The sequence below is a fragment of the Loxodonta africana genome, chromosome X, assembly GCF_030014295.1.
Source record: "Loxodonta africana isolate mLoxAfr1 chromosome X, mLoxAfr1.hap2, whole genome shotgun sequence".
Taxonomy (NCBI): domain Eukaryota; kingdom Metazoa; phylum Chordata; class Mammalia; order Proboscidea; family Elephantidae; genus Loxodonta; species Loxodonta africana.
In genome coordinates, this window is record NC_087369.1 from 42,411,200 (window position 1) to 42,438,281 (window position 27,082).

The following is a 27,082-nucleotide window of genomic DNA, read 5'->3' on the forward strand; positions in this document are numbered from 1 at the left end:
TCTTGAGAGAGAAAAGGTGGTTTAGGCCACACCCCAGGGAAACTCCCTTTACATTGGATCAGGGATGTGACCTGGATAAGGGTGGTGTTACAATACTACCCTAATCCTTTTAACATAAAATTACAGTCACAAAATAGAGGACAACCACACAATGCTGGAAATCATGGCCCAGCCAAATTGATACACATATTTTTGGGGGGACATAATTCAGTCCATGACAGCCATATTTTCCAACTACAGATCCTTCTTCTTTGTTTCCAACTTTCGTATTCCAATTACTGGTAATTATCAATGCATTCTGATTGCATGTTCGATCAGTTTCAGACTGCAGAAGCTGATAAAAATCTTCAATTTCTTCATCTTTGGCCTTAGTGGTTGGTGCATAAATTTGAATAATAGTTGTATTAACTGGTCTTCCTTGTAGGCGTATGGATATTATCCTGTCACTGATAGCATTGTACCTCAGGATCGATCTTGAGTGTTCTTTTTGACAATGAATGCAACACCATTCCTCTTCAAGTTGTCATTCCTGGCACAGTAGACTATATGACTGTCCAGTTCTAAATGGCCAATACCTGTCCACTTGAGCTCACAAATGCCTAGGATATCCATTTTTATGCACTCCATTTCATTTTTGACTATTTCCAGTTTTCCTAGATTCATACTTTGTACATTCCAGGTTCCGATTATTAATGGATGTTTGCAACTGTTTCTTCACATTTTGAGTCGTGCCACATCAGCAAATGAAGCCCTGGAAAGCTTTACTCCATCCACGTCATTAAGGTCAACTCTACTTTGAGGAGGGCAGCTCTTCCCTAGTCATATTTTAAGTGCCTTCCAACCTGGGGGGCTCATCTTCTAGCACTATATCAGACAGTGTTCTGCTATCCATAAGGTTTTCACTGGCTAATTTGTTTTCAGAAGTAGACTGCTGGGTCCTTCTTCCTAGTCTGTCTTAGTCTGGAAGCTCAGCTGAAACCTGTCCTCCGTGGGTGACCCTGCTGGTATCTGAATACCAGTGGCATGGCTTCCAACATCACAGCAACACACAAGTCCCCACAGTACGACAAACTGATGGACACATGGGGGCCATGAGGGATATTGGTCTGAAATTTTTCTTTTTTGTTGTCTTTACCTGGTATTAGTATGCTGGTTATTCTTGCTTCATAGAATGAGTTTGAGAGTAATCTGTCTTAGTCATCTAGTGCTGGTATAACAGAAATACCACAAGCGGATGGCGTTAATAAAGAGAAGTTTATTGTCTCACAGTAAAGTCAGCTAAAGTCCAAATTCAGGGTGGCAGCTCCAGGGGAAGGCTTTCTCTGTCAGCTCTGGAGGAAGATTCTTTCTTGTCAGTCTGCCCCTGGACTAGGAGCTTCTCTGTGCAGGAACCCCAGGTGTAAAGGATGCGCTCTGCTCCCGGTGCTTCTTTCTTCGTGCTATGAGGTCCCCAGCTCTCTGATTGCTTCCCTTTCCTTTTATCTCCTGAGAGAGACAAGGTGGTACAGGCCACGCCCCAGGGAAACTCCCTTTACCTTGGATCAGGGAGGTGACCTGAGTAAGGGTGGTGTTACAATCCCACCCTAATCCTCTCAACATAAAATTACAATCACAAAATGGAGGACAGCTACACAATACTGGGAATCATGGCCTAGCCAAGTTGATACACACATTTTTGGGGGGACATAATTCAATCCATGACATAATCCATCCTTTTCTATGTTCTGAAATACCTTTAGTAGTAGTGGTGTTAACTGTTCTCTGAAAGTTTGATAGAATTCTCCAGTGAAACAGTCAGGGACAGGGCTTTTTTGTGTTGAGAGTTTTTTAACTACCTTTTCAATCTCTTCTTTTGTTATACGTTTACTTAGTTTTTATACCTTTGTTTGTATTAGTTTTGGTAGGTAGTGTGTTTCTAGAAATTTGTCCATTTCCTCTAGTTTGTCAAATTTGTTGACATACAATTTTTCATCGTATTCTATTATGATTCTTTTAATTTCAGTTGCGTCTGTTGTGACATCGCCCATCTCATTTCTCATTCAGGCTATTTGCTTCGTCTCCTGTTTTTCTTTTGTCGGTTTGGCCAGTGGTTTGTTGATTTTATTGATCTTTTCAAAAAAACAGCTTTTGATCTTGCTAGCTCTTTCAATTGTTTTTCTATTCTGTATTTCATTTAATTCTTCTATAATTTTTATTATGATGAAGTCATTGAAACTGAACCCCGAAGTTAGTCGTAGACTGCCTGTATTGAGTTTGAACTTTCATTGCTGGGGGAAAAAAATTTCTCTTTTTTAGGGTATTTTCATCAAAAGGAAAATATTTGACCGTGGAGTATTTTGTCTTATGGCACAGTTGGACTAGGATGGAATTTAAAGCTTGTCTTTACTAGCTAGGTTTCCATTCTTCTTAGAGATTTAAACTTTGGTCATAGCTATCTCGACTTAGTGACAGCATCAACAATATTCTTCCTGTGCAAGTCATTAGAATATGCAGATATGAATGTAACATATGCCGTATATTCTGACTTCAGTGAATGTTCTGTGTTAAATACTGATTAATACAAATCAAATAACCTCTTAGAAGCTCAGTCACCTATCATATAAATTCTTTTCCTTGAAGCTTATTTAATCTCAAACATTTGGGTTGCCAAGCTTGTGAAATATCCTCCTCTGGTGACCTTTAAAATGATCTAGATGTTCATGTAACACGGAAGGTTTAGGTGTAATCCTGCCAAAGGATCTGACATTTCATTTCATTCCATTGCATTCTATTCCATCTCACTGAACAAACACCTATTAAAACAAGATGGGTGTCATGACGAATACACAGACCAGCCATATATGGACTCTCCCTCAAGAAGCTCACGTTTTAGTACGTCAGAAAATAAATGACCATTAAATTAGAATATGGCCACTGATGTGAGAGAGTTAAAAACAATGAATTGTCTGAACAAAGAAAATGAGGTGGGGAAATGTACAGTATGTCATTTAACTTGGTCATTTGTTACAGTTGCTATATATCATCACTATGCTCAAGGTTGGGAGGTTAAAGTCTAGTCATGGAGTATCTTGAATACAAGGCTCAGGCATTTGGAGCTACTCTTTAGATAATGGAGAGCCATTATTGGCCCAGAAATTAAACTAAAGAGAGTAGCAATGTAGGAAAATGAATCCCATTTTTTAGGAATATGTATCTTGTTAGATAAATTAGAGCACAGAGAAACAGGAAGCCAGAAGACGTGTTAGGGGTTAGTGCAGAAAGTATGTATATCCTGAATGAAGCAGTGGCAATGAAAATTGTCAACAGCTGTAAGAAACATTGACAGGACTGGATTTAAGGAATGAGCAAAGAGCTCAGAATAATAGATTCTGAGATGAGTAAATGGGAGACTAGAGTTGAAATTAAGAAAATAGGCAATACTAAAAGAGCAGTGCAATATTAAGGAGCAAGATGAGTGATTCATATAAGCCTAAGAATTCCGTAAAATCAAGTAGTGCTTTTTGTGACTAGCAAGCTCTTTCCCATATTTAGCAGGATGAATATGTGTTATTAGTCATTGCTCTTGAGCGAATAGGCATAAATATGGATCTCCTCGAGTCAGTTGGCCAGGTAGCTGTCTTCCAAATTTCTTGGCATAGACAAGTGAGCACTTCCAGCACTGCATCCATTTGTTGAAACATCTCAGTTGATATTCCGTCAATTCATGGAGCCTTGTTTTTCGCCAATGCCTTCAGTGCACCTTGGATTTATTCCTTAATTACCATTGGTTCCTGATCATATCCTACCTCTAAAAATGGTTGAACATCAATTTTTTTGGTATAATGACTTTGTGTATTCCTTCCATCTTCTTTTGATGCTTCCTACATCGTTTAATATTTTCCCTGTAGAATCCTTCACTGCGTATTCTCAAGAAAGGTGATCCAACTGAATGCTGGAATTATTGAATATCATTAATATCACACACAAGCGAAATTTTGCTGAAGATCATTCAAACGCGGCTGGAGCAGTATATTGACAGGAAACTGCCAGAAATTCAGGCCAGATTCAGAAGAGGGCATGGAACCAGGGATATCATTGCTGATGTCAGGTGGATCCTGGCTGAAAGCAGAGAACACCAGAAGGAAAAAAAAAAAAAAAACCACTGCCGTCAAGTCAATTCCGACTCATAGCGACCCTATAGGACAGAGTAGAACTGCCTCATAGAGTTTACCTGTGTTTTATCGACTATGCAAAAGATTTGACTGTGTAGATCATAACAAGTTATGAATGACATTGCAAAGAATGGGAATTCCAGAACACTAATGGTGCTCATGAGGAACAGAGATCAAGAGGCAGTTGTTCGGACAGAACAAGGGGATACTGATTGGTTTAAAGTCAGAAAAGGTGTGCGTCAGGGCTGTATTCTTTCACCATACGTACTCAATCTGTATGCTGAGCAAATAATACGAGAAGTTGGACTATATGAGGAAGAATGGGGCATCAGGATTGGAGGAAGACTCATTAACAACCTTGCTTGCTGGAAGTGGAGAGGACTTGAAGCACTTGCTGATGGAGATCAAAGACCGCAGCCTTCAGTATGGGTTACACCTCTACATAAAGAAAACAAAAATCCTCACAAATGGACCAATAAGCAACATCATGATAAACAGAGAAAAGATTGAAGTTGTGAAGGATTTCATTTTACCTGGCTCTACAGTCAACAGCCATGGAAGCAGCAGTCAAGAAATCAAAAGACGCATTGCATTGGGCAAATCTGCTGCAAAGGACCTCTTTAAAGTGTTTATAAACAAGGATATCACCTTGAAGACTAAGGTGCACCTGACTGTGGTATTTTCAATCACATCACGTGCATGGGAAAGCTGGACAATAAGAAAGACCGAAGCAGAATTGACGCCTTTGAATTGTAGCGTTGGAGAAGAATACCGAATATATCACGGACTGCCAAAAGAGCTAACAAATCTATCTTGGAAGAAGTACAACCGGAACGCTCCTTAGAAGCAAGGATGGGGAGACTGCATCTTACATACTTTGGACATGTTATCAGGAGGGATCAATCCCTGGAGGAGGACATCGTCCTTGGTAAAGTAGAGGGTCAGCAGAAAAGAGGAACACCCTCAATGAGATGGATTGACACAGTGGCTATAGCAATGAGCTCAAGCATAACAGCGATTGTGAGTATGGCGCAGGACTGGGCAGTGTTCTGTGTTGTACGTAGGGTCGCTATGAGTCAGAACTGACTCGATGGCACCTAACAACAGCAACAGTTATTGCTCTCAAAACCCATTTTGTTTCCTGTATTTTGCCTCCATAAGTGCTTAATGAATGTTTGATAATCCCAGCAGTAAAGATAAATAATATAATCAGAAAAAATACTACAATCAAGAGAACCAGACCTCTACTGTGTTTGTACAATGCCTTGCAAAGTACTTAGCATATAATTGATGCTCAGTAAATGTTTTTGAAACAGATACTTTAAATAATTCTGACTAGATTTTTTTTTTAGTTTACTATGCACGTAGGCTTTAATATTGCTGTCTTTCTGCCAGGGACCTGGGAATCTGATAATTTAAATAAACAATAAAAAGGTTGTTGGTAGGACCAAGAAAACAACTCATAAGACTTGAGCTCAGTTGTAAGGGCTTTTTGTGCCCTTCTGGCCTCAGCCCTATGATAAATCAGGCCTATTAGCCCTTAGCCTAACTTTTCTCCCCAGATTCTTACTAAGAAACGAGAGAGAAGACTTACCAAAGTCATTGTTTCTTTCTTTGAGTTCCATATAGATTTCACTTGACCTTCAAGGAGGAGGGGATCTGGGACCAGGGGAGGAAAAGCATGCATTTTCTCAAGGAGAAGAAGACCGCATGACCATCTCAACACACAAAAATTTTGACATAGATTCCAGGAGAAAGTATCCAGATAGGCACGATTCATGAGAGAAAAATCAAGAAAGTAGGCTTCACAGTATCCAAGCCATGCAGATATGAGAAATTTGAACTTCCTAGTAATGTCAAAACTCCATCTTAAACTCTATTTTTTGATTAGCATTTTTCATTGAGACTGCCAAGCCAACACTGCTTTCAAAGAGCTGTTTCCTATAAGTAGGCATTCAACATTAGTTTTGTGAAATGTTTAGTAAGAATATATTGTAGGCCCTCACCGTTGTGGTGTTTTGTTCTGTTTTCAAGCAAGCCTTCTGGTCAAGCCGAGCTGAACCTGTTGCTGTCGAGTCGATTCCTACTCATAGCGACCCCCTAGGACAGAGTAGAGCTGCCCCGTAAGTTATCCAAGGCTGTAAATCTTTACAGAAGCAGACTGCCACATCTCTCTCCAGAGGTGTAGCTGGTGGGTTCCAAGCACTGGCCTTCCAGGTAGCAGCTGAGTGCTTAACCAATGTGCCTCCAGGGCTCCTAGCCTTCTAGTAATCAAAAACCAAGCAAAACCCAATGCCGTGGAATCAATTCTGACTCATAGTGACCCTACAGGGCAGAGTAGAACTGCCCCAGTGTAATAGAATGAATTCAAGTGTCAACAAGGAATGAATCCTGAAACTCACATACACACAAACACACTTACAGTGTACTATTGTTGTTAGGTGCCATCGAGTCGGTACTGACTCAGCGACCCTATGCACAACAGAATGAAACACTGCCCAGTCCTGCGCCATCCTTACAATTATTGTTACGCTTGAGCTCATTGTTGCAGCCACTGTGTCAATCCACCTCGTTGAGGGTCTTCCTCTTATCCGCTGACCCTGTACTTTGCCAAGCATGATGTCCTTCTCCAGGGACTGATCCCTCCTGACAACATGTCCAAAGTATGTAAGACGCTGTCTCGCCATCCTTGCTTTTAAGGAACATTCTGTTTGTACTTCTTCCAAGACAGATTTGTTAGTTCTTTTGGCAGTCCATGGTATAGTCAATATTTTTCGCCAACACCACAATTCAAAGGCATCAATTCTTCTTCGGTCTTCCTTATTCATTGTCCATCTTTCCCATCCATATGATGCGATTGAAAATACCATGGCTTGGGTCAGGCGCATCTTAGTCTTCAAGGTGACATTCTTGCTTTTCAACACTTTAAAGAGGTCCTTTGCAGCAGATTTATCCAGTGCGATGTGTCGTTTGATTTCTTGACTGCTGCTTCCATGGGTGTTGATGGTGGATCCAAGTAAAGTGAAATCCTTGACAACTTCAGTCTTTTCTCCATTATCATGATGTTGCTTATTGGTCCAGTTGTGAGGATTTTTGTTCTTTATGTTGAGATGCAACCCATACTGAAGGCTGTGGTTTTTGATCTTCGTTAGTAAGTGCTTCAAGTCCTCTCCGCTTTCAGCAAGCAAGGTTGTGTCATCTGCATATCTCAGGTTGTTAACGAGTCTTCCTCCAATCCTGATGCCCCGCTCTTCTTCATGTAGTCCAGCTTCTCTATTATGAATAATCTGAGATAATCACACAGTGTAGTTAGTTTCTATTCAGTTGCCATATGATGTGGAGCTATATCAAAGAGATGTGTCTATTGCTTATGCTTATTTGAATATTAACACCCCTTATCTGAGAGCCAGTATATCACAGACTATGTAAGCAGATTGCCTGGGTTCAAATTACAGTTCTACCACTTACTAGCTGAATGACTTTGCAAAAGTTACTTAACCTTTCATTGCCTCAGCTTCCTCATTTATAAAATCGAGATAAAATGATGATGATAATAGGATTAATGGAAATATTTAATGGATACTTGAATATAAAATACTTAGAATACTTGACAACCATTATTAAATACATGTTAGCTGTTATTGCATAAGACATGACTCCCACCCTAATGAAAGTGATTTGTGTTATAATAACATTTCTTGATATAAATATGTGGCAAGATAATATAAAAATGAACAGCACCACAGTTGTATACTTTACATCGTAGCATGCACATGATACTCCATTTTATACATTTTTTAAAAAAATCTAGTTGAGAAGGGGGCCAAGATGGCGGACTAGGTAGACGCTACCTCGGATTCCTCTTGCAACAAAGACTCGGAAAAACAAGTGAATCGATCACATACATAACAGTCTACAAACCCTGAACAACAAACACAGATTTAGAGACAGAAAATGAACAAATACGGGGAAGCGGCGACTATTTTCAGAGCCTGGAGCCAGCGTCCCTGTCAGGTAACCTTGGCGCCCAGTTTAGGTCAGGGCCCAGGGGAGCTGACGGCGCAAACAAGGGCGCAGCCCTAGCCCCCTGAACTCACCCCAGGAGGGGGCCCAGCCGGTCTGCGCGGGCGGCGTGGCAACGCAGCCAGTGGGAGAAGTCCCCAGGAGGCAGTGATTGGTCTTGGAGCTGGTAGTGCAGCATCCCAGCCAGGGAATCTTGCCGCTGGGCTTTTGACTGGGCGCTGTCACGGCGCAAGCATGGGGCTCAGCTCCACTCCCCTGAACTAACCCCGGGAGGGGGCCCAGCTGGTCCGCGGAAGCGGCGCGGCGATGCGGCTGGCGGGACGAGAAGTCCCCGGGAGGCAGCGACTGATTTTGGAGTCGGGAGTGCAGCGTCCCAGCAGGGGAACCTTGACGCTGGGTTTTGGACTGGCAGCGGAGGATCTGACCGTGGCTTCAGGGGGCAAGATCCCCGGGGGCAATCTCCACACAGCCAGCACACATAGGCGACACGCCCCTTGGGAATCTCAGATAAAATAGTCATTGCAAGCAAGACAAGCAACTCTGGCTATATTCCGAGGTGCTACTCTCCTATCTCTCTGATCCCTCCCCCACCCTCCCCAGGTGGCTTCATTAACATTGGAATTTCCTGAGCCAGAGGGAGAAAGGCTCCGGCTCTGCGGCGGCTTTGCTTCCCCCCCGCTTTTTTTTTCTCTTTTGGTCTTTTCCTAACCCACTCTTCCGGCCTGAGAGAAGGAACCACAAAAAACCCAGGGACCAAAAATCCATCCCTAATTGGACTAAAAACACAGAACCAGCTACAGCCAAGCATATATGATCCAAATCTCAGACTTTCATCCTTACAGGGAACAAGGTGGCGGTTATAATCCAAAGGCAGTTCTGATAGGGATCTGACTGCATTTTTTTTTAGCGGATTTTCTGGAAAAACTAGTTTCCCAGTGATGGCTCGGAGACAGCAGTCCATATCAAACCACATAAAGAAGCAGACCATGACAGCTTCTACAACCCCCCAAACAAAAGAATCAAAATCTTTCCCAAATGAAGATACAATCCTGGAATTATCAGATACAGAATATAAAAAAACTGATTTACAGAATGCTTCAAGACATCAGAAACAAAATAAGGCAAACTGCAGAAAAAGCCAAGGAACACACTGATAAAACAGTTGAAGAACTCAAAAAGATTATTCAAGAACATAGTGGAAAAATTAATAAGTTGCAAGAATCCATAGAGAGACAGCATGTAGAAATCCAAAAGATTAACAATAAAATTACAGAATTAGACAACGCAATAGGAAGTCAGCGGAGCAGACTCGAGCAATTAGAATGCAGACTGGGACATCTGGAGGACCAGGGAATTAACACCAACATAGCTGAAAAAACATCAGATAAAAGAATTAAAAAAAATGAAGAAACCCTAAGAATCATGTGGGACTCTATCAAGAAGGATAACTTGTGTGTGATTGGAGTCCCAGAACAGGGAGGGAGGACAGAAAACACAGAGAAAATAGTTGAAGATCTGCTGACAGAAAACTTCCCTGACATCATGGAAGACGAAAGGATATCTATCCAAGATGCTCATCGAACCCCATTTAAGATTGATCCAAAAAGGAAAACACCAAGACATATTATCATCAAACTTGCCAAAACCAAAGATAAAGAGAAAATTTTAAAAGCAGCCAGGGAGAAAAGAAAAGTTTCCTTCAAGGGAGAATCAATAAGAATAAGTTCAGACTACTCAGCAGAAACCATGCAGGCAAGAAGGGAATGGGACGACATATACAGAGCACTGAAGGAGAAAAACTGCCAGCCAAGGATCATATATCCAGCAAAAGTCTCTCTGAAATATGCAGGTGAAATTAAGATATTTACAGATAAACACAAGTTTAGAGAATTTGCAAAAACCAAACCAAAGCTACAAGAAATACTAAAGGATATTGTTTGGTCAGAGAACCAATAATATCAGATACTAGCACAACACAAGGTCACAAAACAGAACGTCCTGATATCAACTCAAATAGGGAAATCACAAAAACAAATTAAGATTTAAAAAAATGCTCATAACGGAATCATTGAAGTCAATATGTAAAAGATCACAATAATCAAAAAGAGGGACTAAATACAGGTGGCATAGAACTGCCATTTGGAGAGTGATACAAGGCGATATACAACAATACAAGTTAGGTTTTTACTTAGAAAAATAGGGGTAAATAATAAGGTAACCACAAAGAGGTATAACAACTCCATAACTCAAGATAAAAGCCAAGAAAAACGTAACGACTCAACAAACATAAAGTCAAACACTACGAAAATGAGGATCTCACAATTTACTAAGAAAAACGTCTCAGCACAAAAAAGTATGTGGAAAAATGAAATTGTCAACAACACACATAAAAAGGCATCAAAATGACAACACTAAACACTTATTTATCTATAATTATGCTGAATGTAAATGGACTAAATGCACCAATAAAGAGTCAGAGAGTCTCGGACTGGATAAAGAAACACGATCCGTCTATATGCTGCCTACAAGAGACACACCTTAGACTTAGAGACACAAACAAACTAAAACTCAAAGGATGGAAAAAAATATATCAAGCAAACAATAAGCAAAAAAGAAGAGGAATAGCAATATTAATTTCTGACAAAATAGACTTTAGACTTAAATCCACCACAAGGATAAAGAAGGACACTACATAATGATAAAAGGGACAATTGATCAGGAAGACATAACCATATTAAATATTTATGCACCCAATGACAGGGCTGCAAGATACATAAATCAAATTTTAACAGAATTGAAAAGTGAGATAGACACCTCCACAATTATAGTAGGAGACTTCAACACACCACTTTCGGAGAAGGACAGGACATCCAGTAAAGAAGCTCAATAGAGACACGGAAGATCTACTTACAACAATCAACCAACTTGACCTCATTGACATACAGAACTCTCCACCCAACTGCTGCAAAGTATACTTTTTTTTCTAGCGCACAAGGAACATTCTCTAGAAGAGACCACATATTAGGTCATAAAACAAACCTTTGCAGAATCCAAAACATCGAAATATTACAAAGCATCTTCTCAGACCACAAGGCAATAAAAGTAGAAATCAATAACAGAAAAACTAGGGAAAAGAAATCAAATACTTGGAAACTGAACAATACCCTCCTGAAAAAAGACTGGGTTATACAAGACATCAAGGAGGGAATAAAGAAATTCATAGAATGCAACGAGAATGAAAATACTTCCTATCAAAACCTCTGGGACACAGCAAAAGCAGTGCTCAGAGGCCAATTTATATCGATAAATGCACACATACAAAAAGAAGAAAGAGCCAGAATCAGAGAACTGTCCCTACAACTTGAACAAATAGAAAGTGAGCAACAAAAGAACCCATCAGGCACCAGAAGAAAACAAATCATAAAAATTAGAGCTGAACTAAATGAATTAGAGAACAGAAAAACAATTGAAAGAATTAACAAAGCCAAAAGCTGGTTCTTTGAAAAAATTAACAAAATTGATAAACCATTGGCTAGACTGACTAAAGAAATACAGGAAAGGAAACAAATAACCCGAATAAGAAACGAGAAGGGCCACATCACAACAGACCCAACTGAAATTAAAGGAATCATATCAGATTATTACAAAAAATTGTACTCTAACAAATTTGCAAACCTAGAAGCAATGGATGAATTCCTGGAAAAACACTGCCTACCTAAACTAACACATTCAGAAGTAGAACAACTAAATAGACCCATAACAAAAAAAGAGATTGAAACGGTAATCCAAAAACTCCCAACAAAAAAAAGCCCTGGCCCGGACGGCTTCACTGCAGAGTTCTACCAAACTTTCAGAAAAGAGTTAACACCACTACTACTGAACGAATTTCAAAGCATAGAAAATGACGGAATACTACCCAACTCATTCTATGAAGCCACCATCTCCCTGATACCAAAACCAGGTAAAGACATTACAAAAAAAGAAAATTACAGACCTATATCCCTCATGAACATAGATGCAAAAATCCTCAACAAAATTCTAGCGAATAGAATTCAAAAACATATCTAAAAAATAATTCACCACGATCAAGTGGGACTTATACCAGGTATGCAAGGCTGGTTTAATATCAGAAAAACCATTAATGTAATCCACCATATAAATAAAACAAAAGACAAAAACCACATGATCTTATCAATTGATGCAGAAAAGGCATTTGACAAAGTCCAACCCCCATTTATGATAAAAAACTCTCAGCAAAATAGGAATTGAAGGAAAATTCCTCAACATAATAAAGGGCATCTATGCAAAGCTAACAGCCAACATCACTCTAAATGGAGAGAGCCTGAAAGCATTTCCCTTGAGAATGGGAATCAGACAAGGATGCCCTTTATCACCGCTCTTATTCAACATCGTGCTAGAAGTCCTAGCCAGGGCAATTAGGATAGACAAAGAAATAAAGGGCATCCGGATTGGCAAAAAGGAAGTAAAATTATCTCTATTTGCAGATGACATGATCTTATACACAGAAAACCCTAAGGAATCCACCAGAAAACTACTGAAACTAATAGAAGAGTTTGGCGGAGTCTCAGGTTGTAAGATAAACATACAAAAATCACTTGGATTCCTCTACATCAACAAAAAGAACACCGAAGAGGAAATTACCAAATCAATACCATTCACAGTAGCCCCCAAGAAGATGAAATACTTAGGAATAAATCTTACCAAGGATGTAAAAGACCTATAGAAAGAAAACTACAAAGCTTTACTACAAGAAATTAAAAAGGACATACTTAAGTGGAAAAACATACCTTGCTCATGGATAGGAAGACTTCACATAGTAAAAATGTCTATTCTACCAAAAGCCATCTATACGTACAATGCACTTCCGATCCAAATTCCAATGTCATTTTTTAAGGTGATAGAGAAACAAATCACCAATTTCATATGGAAGGGAAAGAGGCCTCGGATAAGCAAAGCATTACTGAAAAAGAAGAAGAAAGTGGGAGGCCTCACTCTACCTGATTTCAGAACCTATTATACAGCCACAGTAGTCAAAACAGCCTGGTACTGGTACAACAACAGGCACATAGACCAATGGAACAGAATTGAGAACCCAGATATAAATCCATCCATATATGAGCAGCTGATATTTGACAAAGGCCCAGTGTCAGTTAATTGGGGAAAAGATAGTCTTTTTAACAAATGGTGCTGGCATAACTGGATATTCATTTGCAAAAAAATGAAACAGGACCCATACCTCACACCATGCACAAAAACTAACTCCAAGTGGATCAAAGACCTAAACATAAAGACTAAAATGATAAAGATCATGGAAGAAAAAATAGGGACAACCTTAGGAGCCCTAATACAAGGCATAAACAGAATACAAAACATTACCAAAAATGACGAAGAGAAACCAGATAACTGGGAGCTCCTAAAAATCAAACACCTATGCTCATCTAAAGACTTCACCAAAAGAGTAAAAAGACCACCTACAGACTGGGAAAGAATTTTCAGCTATGACATCTCCAACCAGCGCCTGATCTCTAAAATCTACATGATTCTGTCAAAACTCAACCACAAAAAGACAAACAGCCCAATCAAGAAGTGGGCAAAGGATATGAACACACACTTCACTAAAGAAGATATTCAGGCAGCTAACAGATACATGAGAAAATGCTCTCAATCATTAGCCATTAGAGAAATGCAGATTAAAACTACGATGAGATTCCATCTCACTCCAACAAGGCTGGCATTAATCCAAAAAACACAAAATAATAAATGTTGGAGAGGCTGCGGAGAGATTGGAACTCTTATACACTGCTGGTGGGAATGTAAAATGGTACAACCACTTTGGAAATCTATCTGGCGTTATCTTAAACAGTTAGAAATAGAACTACCATACAACCCAGAAATCCTACTCCTCGGAATATACCCTAGAGAAACAAGAGCCTTCACACAAACAGATATATGCACACCCATGTTTATTGCAGCTCTGTTTACAATAGGAAAAAGCTGGAAGCAACCAAGGTGTCCATCAATGGATGAATGGGTAAATAAATTGTGGTATATTCACACAATGGAATACTACACATCGATAAAGAACAGTGACGAATCTGTGAAACATTTCATAACATGGAGGAACCTGGAAGGCATTATGCTGAGCAAAATCAGTCAGAGGCAAAAGGACAAGTATTGTATAAGACCACTATTATAAGATCTTCAGAAATAGTATAAACTGAGAAGAACACATACTTTTGTGGTTACGGAGGGGGAGGGAGGGAGGGAGGGAGAGGGTTTTTTACTGATGAATTAGCAGATAAGAACTGCTTTAGGTGAAGGGAAGGACAACACTCAATACATGGAAGGTCAGCTCAACTGGACTGGACTGGACCAAAAGGAAAAAGTTTCCGGGATAAACTGAATACTTCAAAGGTCAGCGGAGCAAGGGCGGGGGTTTGGGAACCATGGTTTAAGGGGACTTCTAAGTCAATTGGCAAAATAATTCTATTATGAACACATTCTGCATCCCACTTTGAAATGTGGCGTCTGGGGTCTTAAATGCTAACAAGCAGCCACCTAAGATGCATCAATTGGTCTCAACCCACCTGGAGCAAAGGAGAATGAAGAACACCAAGGTCACACGACAACTAAGAGCCCAAGAGACAGAAAGGGCCACATGAACCAGAGACCTACATTATCCTGTGACCAGAAGAAGTAGTTGGTGCCCGGCCACAATCGATGACTGCCCTGACAGGGAGCACAACAGAGAACCCCTGAGGGACCAGGAGATCAGTGGGATGCAGACCCCAAATTCTCATAAAAAGACCATACTTAATGGTCTGGCTGTGACTAGAGGAATCCCGGCGGTCATGGTCCCCAAACCTTCTTTTGGCCCAGGGCAGGAACCATCCCTGAAGACAACTCATCAGACATGAAAGGGACTGGACAGTGGGTGGGAGAGAGATGCTGATGAAGAGTGAGCTAATTATATCAGGTGGACACTTGAGACTGTGTTGGCATCTCCTGTCTGGAGGGAGGATGGGAGGATAGAGAGAGTTGGAGGCTGCCAAAGTTTTCACTAAAGGAGAGACTGGAAGGGCTGACTCAGTAGGGGGAGAGCAAGTGAGAGTAAGGAGTAAGATGTATATTAACTTATATGTGACAGACTGACTTGATTTGTAAACGTTCACTTGAAGCTCAATAAAAGTTAATAATAAAAAAAAAATCTAGTTGAGGAAACTTCAAATTTTCTATTAGTAATCTATTAACAAGCAGCAGTTTCCAGTGATAACTTTGTATACTCGATAATGTCATCACTCTAATTAAAATAATAATAATAATGCAATCCGTACCCACGTTCTTATTTTAACAAATCAAGCAATCCCAGCTAACAGATTACTAAGTAGTTAATTAGAAATTACTGAGTACTGATTCTATAACATTGCTCAAACTGCGACAGCCTGGCTCTAACATACATTAGTGCATCTACTAAAGACTCCCTCATCTTAGAGGCACCAGTTTGCCTTTTTATACTTAATTACTTCTGTAATGCTTCTTTAGATGTTTTTAGCCTCTGTGGTAGGAAAAAAAATGGAAGGAAAGGGCTCATTTTTTGACTTATTGAGTTAGTTTCATGTAAAATTTCTCTATTTTCCTGAATCAGTGCCAGTTAATTTCAGTTCCCCTGAATAGGTAACGCAACATTAATATTGTAAATGAATTATTTACCTATATAAAATATTTCAGAATGTATTTTCGGGGAACGCTCTTGACAAGAAAGCCACACATATAATATGAATTTTAAGAAAATAATGTTTCTTTGAAAAATATATTCATGAAACTTATAACGAAATGCATGATCATAAATCCAGCCCTGTGTTTAAAATAAGGTTGTGTATGGCACCATGTCTCCATCTAAAGAATATAGAATTGTTAACTGCAGCATACGATAATTTCATGTTCAATATTTCTGGTGTGAACAATAATTTCTACTGCCACAGCTAGTGATAAACTGTTTTTCAGTGTTATAATCTTTATTGTTTGTTTGAAATAATTTATAATGGATACCTTATATTTATATGTGCTTACCAAATGAAAATCTATGCCATACCTAGTGAGAATGGGAAAACTACTAAATCAGATATCTTTACATGATGTTCTATAGCTACAGAACACTGAGAATATTTAGTAAGTAAAAGACATATAATATGATTATAAAGGCTACTGAGAATAAATACTGATGCCCAGAGATGCTATTTCCATGAATCCTAGGCTAAGAATGGAATGAAAAGGTGATGATGTCAGAAATAAGAAAATGAACATTTACTCACCACTTACCTTCTGTTTTAGCCATCTAGTGCTGCTATAAAGAAATACCACAAGTGGATGTCTTTAACAAAGAGAAATTTATTCTTTCACAGTCTAGGAGGCTGGAAGTCCAAATTCAGAGTGCCAGCTCCAGGGGAAGGCTTTTTTTCTCTGTGGGCTCTGGGGAAAGCCCTTGTCATCAATCTTCCCCTGATGTAGGAGCTTCTCAGCGTGGGGACCCCGGGTCCAAAGGATGTGCTCCCCTTCTGGATCATCATTCTTGGTGGTAGGAGGTCCTCCTGTCTCTCTGCTCCCTTCTCTCTTTTGTATTTCAAAAGAGATTGAAAATAAAAACTAATCTTATAGATTGTGTCCTGCTTCATTAACATAACTACCTCTAATCCTGCCTCATTAACATCATAGAGGTAGGATTTACAACACACAGGAAAACCACATCAGATGACAAAATGGTGGACAATCACACAATACTGGGAATCAAGACCTAGCCAGTTTGACACACATTTTTGGGGGGCACAGTTCAATCCATAACACCTACTCTGGTAAGCATTGTGCTAACTGATTATATTATTTCATTTAACTTCAATGCTAAACTGGAGGGATTTTAATCTCTAATTTTACAGGTAAATAAATATGGCCAGAGATGTTAAGGTGTTGCCTCAGGCACTGTGGATATTAATTGCTAGACTCACTCTTTAATCTTAACCTGTCTGCCTTTGAAACCCAGGCTCTTTTCCTCCATTTTGGGATTCCAGTATTTTTGTCTCCCCCTGAGATCCTAGAGGTGAAAGCAAATGCAGCTAGTAGCAAGGAAATTGGTGATATTGTGTCCCTAGGCTTTCTTAGACTTGGAAACATCTGGTCAGAGGAGAGAGGGATTGAGTGAGTGCATGTAAGTCTTAAAGAAGTCAGGAAAGAGGGCACATGGTTGGTGCCTTGGATGAAATGCTCAGAATCAAATGCTTAAGGAAATGATTTGTCAACATTAATTCCATAGCCCTTTCTTTGAAATGGAGCCCTGGTGGCACAGTGGTTAAGTGTTTGGCTGCTAACCAAAAGGTCAGCAGTTCAAATCTACCAGCCACCAGTCGCTCCTAGGAATCTCTATAGGACAGTTCTGCTCTGTCCTATAGTGTCACTATGAGTCAGATCAACTTGACAGCAATGGCTTTGGTTTTTTGTTTGCTTTTTTCTTTGAAATAGGGTCAAAAAGGACTAGAAAAGAAGAAGAGAAGATAATAGACTTACGATGAGAATGAAAAGAATGCCTGAGCAGGGGGATAATCACTAGAACTGAACGACACATTTATATGAACCTTGTTGCCTTTGAGTTAATTCTGACTCATAGTGACCCTATAGGACAGAGAAGAACTGCCTCACTGGGTACCTAAGGCTGTAATCTTTACAGAAGCAGATTGCTACATCTTTCTCCTGCACAGTTGCTGGTGGGTTGAAACTAACAACCTATGGGTTAGTGCCTGAGCATTGTAGCCACTGCGCCACCACAGGTCCTTTCACATCTATATCCAAAACCAAAAAATCCATTGCCATTAAGTTGATTCTGACTCATAGTGACCCTATAGGACAGGATAGAACTTCTCTCACAGGGCTTCCAAGGAGTGGCTGGTGGATTGGAACTGCTAACCTTTGGGTTAGCAGCCAAGCTCTTTTTCAAGGCTTATATGTCATCCCATTACCTTCTTGCCTGCATGGGTTCTGCTGAGTAGTCCGAGCTTGGCCTCATTGACTCTCCCTGTTTTTTTTTAGACTTTAGTTTTTAGAGTGGGTTTAGATTTACAGAAAAAATATGCAAAAGAGCTCCCATATTCCCCCTTCCCCCCTGCACATAGTCTCCCCTATTTCTAACACCTTGCTTTCATGTGGTACACTTGTTACAGTTGATCAACCAATATTGATATATTATTATTAACTAAAGTCTGTAGTTTACATTAGGGTTCACACTATTGTAGAGTTCTTTTTTTTTTAATTTTATTGTGCTTTAAGTGAAAGTTTACAAATCAAGTCAGTCTCTCATACAAAACCTTGCTGTATACTCCTAGTTGCTCTCCACCTAATGAGATAGCACACTCCTCTCCACCCTGTATTTCCATGTCCATTCAGCCAGCTTCTGTCCCCCTCCGCCTTCATATCTTCCCTCTTTATGTGATTTGATATTGACTATTGTCTCCGAAGGAAACCCTGGTGGTGTAGTGGTTAAGTGTCATGGCTGCTAACCAAAGGGTCAGCAGTTTGAATCCTCCAGGCGCTCCTTGGAAACTCTGTGGGGGCAGTTCTGCTCTGTTCTGTAGGGTCACTATGATTCAATGGCACTGGGTTTGGTTTTTTTGGTTATCGTCTCCAAAGGAGTCCTGGTGGTTCAGTGGTTAAGAGCTATGACTGCTAACCGAAAGGCCAGCAGTTCAGATCTGCCAGCTGCTCCTTGGAAACCCTAGGGGCAGTTCTACTCTGTCCTGTAGGGTCACTATGAGTTGGAATCAACTCAACAGGAATGGGTTTGGTTTTTTTTTTGGGGGGGGGGGTTGTCTCCAAGCCATCAATAGGTTATTTTATTTATGTATTTTATGTTTTCTTAGTGTGTCCCAGCTTCTGGTTTTGCTTTGTTTTGGTATGCCCAAATAGGCTGCTTGTGTGAGCTAATTTGATTATTGGCACCTTTGAAGCTCTAACATCCTGTCATCAGGTGGTAGGTCTGTTACTAGGTATGTGAGCCCAGGTGTCCGTTTACTTTTCTTGTATGGATTCGGCTTAGGTGTCTAGGTAGTCGGTCACCAAGTGTGTGTTGCAGGCTCTCACTTACAGTCTTAGACAGTCAGGGGTGATTGGAGTAGGCACAGGTATCTGGCTGCAGTAGAGGGTCATGCACTGATCAAGGCAGGGGGCTGATGGTTGCCCCAGAGTGTCTGGGAGGAAAGCGTGTCCCTGTTCCCTAGAGCATGTAGGTGGGTGGGTTTTGCAGCCAGATGCTGGGTACCCAATGCTGTTGGTTTTAAGGACTGGGAGGCATCACTTATTCTTGGACCCCTGTCGCAGGTGGCTAGGTATTGTGGGTGGGGCCACCAGTCCTCTAGCCCCTGGTGTCAGTAGGTGAGGACCCTATATTTAGGGCAGAGTGGTGTCAAATATCATGAACCTACCATTCTACCATATAGCAGATATAGATGAAAATAGGCTTCAGGTATATACCCTGTTGTACTGTGCTAATGAGGGCCTATACTGTTGAAATGGGCCCACACAGGTGTATGCAGGGGTGAAAAGCATTCATAGTCTGTGGGCCCCTTATTCCTGTGCCTGGGCAAAGGAGCTGTTTCTGTCCTGATTTCCTGGTTTAGGGGAGCTGGCAGATTATTTTTTCCCTGTTTGTTAATTCGATCTCTCCAAGGCCGGGAGAATGGCTCAGGATGCATGATGGGCCCTACTTCGGTCCCAGGGGATGCAGCAGTTACCGAAGCTGCCTGGGACACCTTCAGGCCCCGGACGGATGCAGTGCAGGGAGGGAGCAGGTAAATGGGAAAGAGGTCCTTCCCAAACTGGGTGTTCTTTGATCCGTGCAGTAAGTTAGATGCATGTACTCATCCTTGGCCAATTGAGCGCCGCTTTTTACTGTGTTCTGTAGGTTTGAGTAGACTCTCTGCCACTTGGTCTTCCCCAATGTGGAAAATGCATCCCAAAGGCCACTGCTTGCCTCACTGCACACACCCGCTGATCCGGCCTGCAGGGTTCTGGTTCACACCAGGTCAGACCTCGCCAATCCTTGCTGCTTCTAAACAGTCTCTCCCTCCCCCTGCCACTCAGTCTGATTCTGAAACTTTGCCTTTTATGTTCAGGGTGCCTAGATTGTCATATATCATCGATTCACTTGTTTTTTCGCATCTTTGTTGTAAGAGGGACCACCAGAAATGTCTGACTACTCCACCATCTTGGCCCTGCCTCTCAAAAATTTTAAATATATAATTACTGTTATTTATTGAAGGTTTATGTTTATGTATCAGACAGTTGATAAATACTTTATCTACATTATCTCATTTAATGCTCAGACAGCCTATCAGGTAGGTGAGTATTATCCCATTTTACATGTAAGGAATCTAAGATTTAAGAGAATAACTTGACTAGGTATCATAACTAGTATTTGAGTCAGGGTTTTTTTGTTTGATTGTTTTGTTTTTAAATATTTCCACCCACAAACATTAAAGACTTGAACTTTTAGACTACATTTAATTTAGGATTAAGGCCTAGGTTTAGAAATAACCTAAGACAGTTTCTTCACTAGCTCAGGGCCAAGCAGTATGTAATTCCAACATTCAGTCAACATCTGTTTACGAAACCTTGGGGATGGAAGTCTGGTAAAAGGGGACCCCCAGACAGAACAATTAGAAAGCAAGGTGTTCGTCTGTGAAGTGTTTGAATACCAAAAGTCTAAAACTAGTTGTCATCAGTTCTGACTCATGGCAACCCCATGTGTGTCAGAGTAGAACTGTGCTCCATAGTGTTTTTGATGGCTGATTTTTTGGAAGTAGATCTCAAGGCCCTTCTTCTGAGGAGCATCTGAGTAGACTTGAACCACCAACCTTTTGGTTGGCAGCCCAGTGCATTAGCCATTTGCACTACCAGGACTCAAGATCCTAAATTAGCAAATACTATTAATGATGATGAATCTCTGGGTGGTCCAAATGGTTAATACACTGGGCTGCTAACCAAAAGGTTGGTATTTTGAGCCTACCCAGAGGTACCTCAGAAGAAAGGCCTGGTGATCTACTTCTGAAAAATCAGGCATTGAAACCCCTATGGAATGGGGAAGGAACAACTCAGAAAAGGAGGGTGAGAATGGTTGCACAACTCAAAGAATGTGATCAATGCCACTGAATTGTACGTGTAGAAACTGTTGAATTTGTGTATGTTTTGCTGTGTTTATTCTCAACAACAGCAACAAAAGTAAATTATAAAAAAAACCCTTTTGAGCACAGTTCTCCTCAGACCCACATGGGGTTGCCATGAGTCTGAGTCAACAGCAACTTTTTTTTTTTAATTAATGATGCAGACCAGGTGATGAGAACCTCATAGTTGGGCGTGGAGAATAAGTTTTGAGTTGTATCTTTAAAGGAAAATTATTCGGTATAATTGGGAACAAGAAACCCCTTATATTTCTTAATTTTCCCCTAAAATTTCATAGGTGAAAATCTAAATAATTTCAAGTCTTCGAAAAGATTCATAGATTCTGACTGACCATTTTAGGGAGGATCCAGTTTAGGCACCATGATTTATTTGTAATTTTTTTGTCATGAAAATTCATTATAGGTTACTGGTTGTTTAAACCAACAAATCCGGTTTGGGTTTTATTATTCATTATGTTCACTGAAGCCAGACATTTGTTAATCTGATATTTCCCATCTTTTGTCTTACTAATTTCTGGTTTTTTATTTTTGTCTCATATTTTCAGAAGGAGTTTTGGAACACCTACACAAAAGAGCAACCGGGAGAGAACAGCAGAGGAAGTGACTGGTTTCAGTTTTACCTGACCTTTCCGTTAATCTTTGGCCTCTTCATCATCCTCCTTGTCATTTTCCTAATCTGGAGATGCTTCCTGAGAAACAAAACTCGTAGACAGACAGTGACTGAGGGCCACATTCCTTTTCCTCAGCACCTAAATATCATCACTCCTCCTTCCCAACCAGACGAAATATATGATAGCAGTGGGCTGTCTCCAGGTTTTCTGGAATATGTCGTTGGTCGCTCAGATTCCGTCTCCACCCGCCTGTCCAACTGCGACCCCCCACCAACCTATGAGGAGGCCACTGGCCAGGTGACCCTTCGTAGGAGTGAGACGGAACCTCATTTAGACCCACCCCCGGAGTATGAGGACATTGTCAACTCCAACTCAGCCAGTGCTATTGCAATGGTGCCTGTGGTCACTGCCATCAAGTGAAGCCGCAAACTTCTTTTTACTCTAACCATTTTTAAAATACTAATGAAAGAACTTTCTAGCACTTTACCACTACATAAATTTGCATTGACTTATTTTATTAGACTACTACAGCATACCACTTCACACTTTCTGATTTGATTTTCTTTAGTTTTGTTCCCTATTATAAAGTCATTATCTGTGCTCATTTTTGCTAGCAGAAATACGTGAAGAAAAAACATACTAGTGGAGGTCTTCATGTGATACGATGACACTCGTATGGATATATGTGTGTGTATGTATATATATGTATGTACATGCGTATATACATGTGTGTATCGACACAGTATATGTGCAAGTGTCCTAAAGAACCATTAACTTATATTTCAATCACCTGTATAGAGAACATTACTCACCGAAATTGGGGGAAAGGGCACCAACAATTTGTGTAATAGATAGCCAGTAACATGCTGTTGAATTTTGCAAATAAGATATAGTTAGCATGCTTTCTAACTTTTACTGGCTTTTGTTAACCGCCTATTTCTTCATCTACCTTAAAAGAAAAAAAATGCATGTAGTAAATCTTGATTTTAGAAACATCTCAGAGAGAGAAAGTGCGAGCAATAAATGATAACTTAGGGTATGTAGCAAGAACATCATTGGTCATTAGTGGCATTTTGCAAGTTTTATAGTTAACCACCCCCTCCCCCCAAAAAAATGAACAGTGTTTGATTAGCATCTCTTAATGTCTCATGCCATTTATGGTAACATCTTGGTGGAGAGGATTCTTTGACAAGGAAATAATTTCTAAAGTGAACCCCTGTGACACAGTGGTTAAACGCTCAGCTGCTATCTGAAAGGTTTGTGACTCAAACGCACCAGTAGCTTTGTGGAAGAAAGGCCTGGTGACCTGCTTCTGTAAAGATTACAGCCTAGGAAACTCTATGGGGCAGTTCTACTCTGTCGCGTGGGATTGCTTTGAATTGAAAACCAATTTAACAGTACCCAAAAACATGTATGTATGTATGCATATATATGTATGTATATGAGACAGGGAATAGATACTGATTACTCCTTTACTCATATGTGGCAATAATTATTTTCTTTGCACTGTTTCATTGTCTTTTCACTTTATTGTCTGCCCTTTCTCCTACCACCACAGACTCTCCAGCCACCGAAGAGTTTAGTTAAAATGAAATATTTGAGATTATTTTATTGATGTTTTTGTACAGGCTGAAGTCTTTGCCTCAAGATTAGTAGGAGGCAACTTTCCATTAAATTAAGAACAGTGATTTTTATATTGCCCTCCAATTGGTGGAACAAGATTGCAATGTCTGTGTTGTGCCAGGTGCATGCTAAACCTAATTATAGCGCCACCTGGATCTCATGATTGCCTGTATTTCCTTTTGTATCGTCATCAGCTTTTCTTTTTTTTTGAACTGCAAGATTTTTACTCTTGGAATGGAGGGAACAGGTTGTGATTGAACTGCGTATATAAAATGACTCAGAAAGAAGAAATTAAGACAGTTGTTTCATATGAGTTTCCATTATGTATGCACTGATGGAAAATATATTAGATCCATTCAGGGAAATGTCTGTGCCAATCCCAAGCCTCCCTAGTGTTGGAGAAAATGGTCTGTGAGGCAAAAGGAATACCAGTTGTGGCTGTTTTATTCTATGCTATCTCCATTTTCCTCACCAGCCCATTTCTGCTGCTTCCTGGAGCCAAAGGAAGAAGGAAGAATGTTGAGGGGAATCCTGGACTCGGAGTCAGATGACCTAAATTCTAATTCTGCTCTGCCGTATACTTGCCATGTTACCTTGGGCAATACCCATATCTCTGAGCCTCAAATTTCTCACCTCTAAAATGGGGATGATATCATCTCTCCTGCCCTTCTCCAGGGGCTTACAAGGGTCAAATGAGATGGTGTGTGTGAAAGCACTTGGTAAAATGTGAAGCCTATCTGCATGTAAGGTGGTAGGAGTTATTACTCTAGTGCTTCAGGGAGAATTTTTCCTCTCTGTTTCCATAAGATTTATCAATCTTTCATATATTCAGAAATAGAGCTCCATAAAAGGCTACCATGTTCTTAATCTGAATGTGTGGGCTATTAGTTGAATCCATGCCCTTCTCTAGTCTATACCAATGCTGTGCCAACCTATAGAAGACAGCCAGCTCAGCCCAAACAGGACTAAGAAAATATTGGAAAGGGAACTAAGGCATGTATGTTGAACTGATGGGTTCTGTAGCTTTTATGATCTACAAATGAATATATCTGGACTCTGGTCTTAGCAGAAATGGCAATATGGTTTTGGAACTGGCCATGAGTACACGGCCATCTTTAGCTTCTTAGTTAAAGCTGAATGTGGGATTTTTTAATCCAGTGATTTGTGTGTGTCCATGTGGATTTTGGGTTCATTTTTAAATGAAAATCAAGACTGCTTTTGTATGGACTTTTTCGTTATTGTTAAAGTCAGGCCTTAGATTAGACCAGCAGTTTTCAAAGTGGGGCCCACAGAAACTATTTTGATAACAATACGAAGGCATTTGACTTTTTCATTCTCCTTTTCTCCAAAAAAAAAGAAGTTATAAAAATGTAAAACAATGCCACTCTTCCCACAAATCTTTTTTTTTTTTAAAGAAAATATAGCTATTTTTCATAACAATGTTATTTATGTTAGCATGTAATGGATTTATTTTTAAGTAAGTTAGAATTTTTTTTAATTCCTCGATTTTATTTTCTAACACGGTAAGTATTGATAGATACAATTCACATAAACAAAAGCTCTTTGGAGTCTGAATCCCCAGTAAATTTTAAGAGGATAAAGGGGTCCAGAGACCAAAAAGTTTGAGAACTTAGACAAAGGAGCAGGATGTTGTATTACTAAATACCTATTCTTGTCACTTTTACATTTTAAGCTCCTGACGTTGGCTTTAATGTTGCCTCTTAGAGATATCTGAATTGCAGTGTAAGAATGAATGTTGATCCTGGAAACAAATGCCAAAGCTTAAACTGATCAATGACTACAACTATTTAGACTTTCATCAAAGAAAATACTCTAGCCCATAGCGATAACTGACATCAGCCACAGATCTTATGGTGGCTTGCATGTGATAGTGACAGGCTAAACACAGTGCTACTTTCTTACAGGAAACATTCATTCTGGTTTGTTTTTGTTTGATTTTGCTTTGAGTTGTAAAATTAAAAAAAAAAAAACTTTAGCTACCCCATCTGGTTTTATAAATGCAGTTTCTTAAACATTTGTTATAACTAAGGGGCTTGTCTGGAACAGTATATATTTTGTATGCTTTTGTCTTTCTTACCTAATTAATATTACACTCACCTTTGATCGTTTTTAATAAAGGTTTATTTTTGCAGAATATATTTAGTACCTTTCTTAAGTGGTCACTAAATAGAATCAACTGGTTTGCATTTAAATGAAAGAATAGCCTCTATGGTTTTCCAGCTGAATGGTTTACAGGCCTCCACATGCAGAGGCTGTGTCTGGAATTTTAGAATGGGCACTTTCTGCCTGCCTTCTCTGAATGTCATGATGAGTTATATCTGTTCAAATACAATGATTTTTTTTCTATTGACCAATGCAAATAGAGGTGCTGTATTTGTTTCATTGTTAATGATGACTTCAAGATTGATGATCTGATAACTGTGGAGATAGCTTTAACTTGGTCCTGTGTAAATAGCATGTATTTTGTTATAATATTTCACATTTTTAAACACTTGGTTTACATTAAATTATGGTATTTAACTATTTTTATGTTTATAATAGATAAGGTTTTTCTTACGTTTCTGTGTTTTTGGTATGCTAAATAAAGCTATTTTTAAACCCAAGAGATTTCTCTCACAGTGTAGTAATTAATCATATTATGTTTAGGTATAGCATGCTGCATAAGTTCTTGTTAATTGTAGGGTTTTTTTTTTTAACAAAATCAAAATAAATTCCCTTTTACTTGTAAAATTAGGACATACCGCTCAGTAAAGAAATCAGCAATTATCTGGTGAAGGCCCCAGGGCGTTCTCAGCATTAAAAAGAACTTTCTGGAATACTTTTAAATGACCTTGGCTTGATACAAAATGGAAATACTTGTTCCAAAGGAACAGATCGAGCTCTCTGCTGTAGTATACTTTGTCAAGTCCCAGGAGTGGCATTGACTACATGTACCAAATATCTGTGGGGTTTTTTGTTTTGTTGTGTGTATGTGTGTGTTCATGCTTTTTTCTGTTTAACAGAGGAACAGCTTACATTTGACATTTGAGAAGATGAGAAACGAGAGCACAAGGTGAAACCTTGGGGCCACAGGGCATCTTCTTAAGTGTAGTTACCTCCAAACTAAAGGATGGTGCGTCATATCATAAAACAAGCAGAAGTAAACATGACTTGTTCTCTACAGTATAAAAAATTAAATTTATTTGCTTTATGATCAAGGAGGAATTTTAAAAATATAAATTCTACATGTAAGTATCCATTTTATAAGCTTAAATTCCTGGGGAATTTTCCATAAAAGTCATAAAAATGTACTTATAAAAATATGTCTCAATTTCCAAAAGTTATATAACTTACAGCTGGATAAATAAATCCATGAAACCTAACACCTAGATCAAGATATTTCCAGAAGGCTCCCTCATGCTCCCCCCCGAAGAGA

General features: G+C 39.6%; 1 protein-coding gene across 1 annotated transcript in view; it reads left to right on the plus strand.

Annotated features, from left to right (window-relative positions):
• PRRG1 (proline rich and Gla domain 1) overlaps positions 1-26,259 on the plus strand; it is a 151,211-nt gene extending 124,952 nt beyond the window's left edge. The window contains exon 4 of the mRNA XM_023541297.2: positions 21,958-26,259. Within this exon, the coding sequence (XP_023397065.1) occupies positions 21,958-22,443 (486 nt within the window). The 3' untranslated portion in view covers positions 22,444-26,259. The remainder of the gene's footprint in view (positions 1-21,957) is intronic.
• The last annotated feature ends 823 nt before the right edge of the window (positions 26,260-27,082 follow it).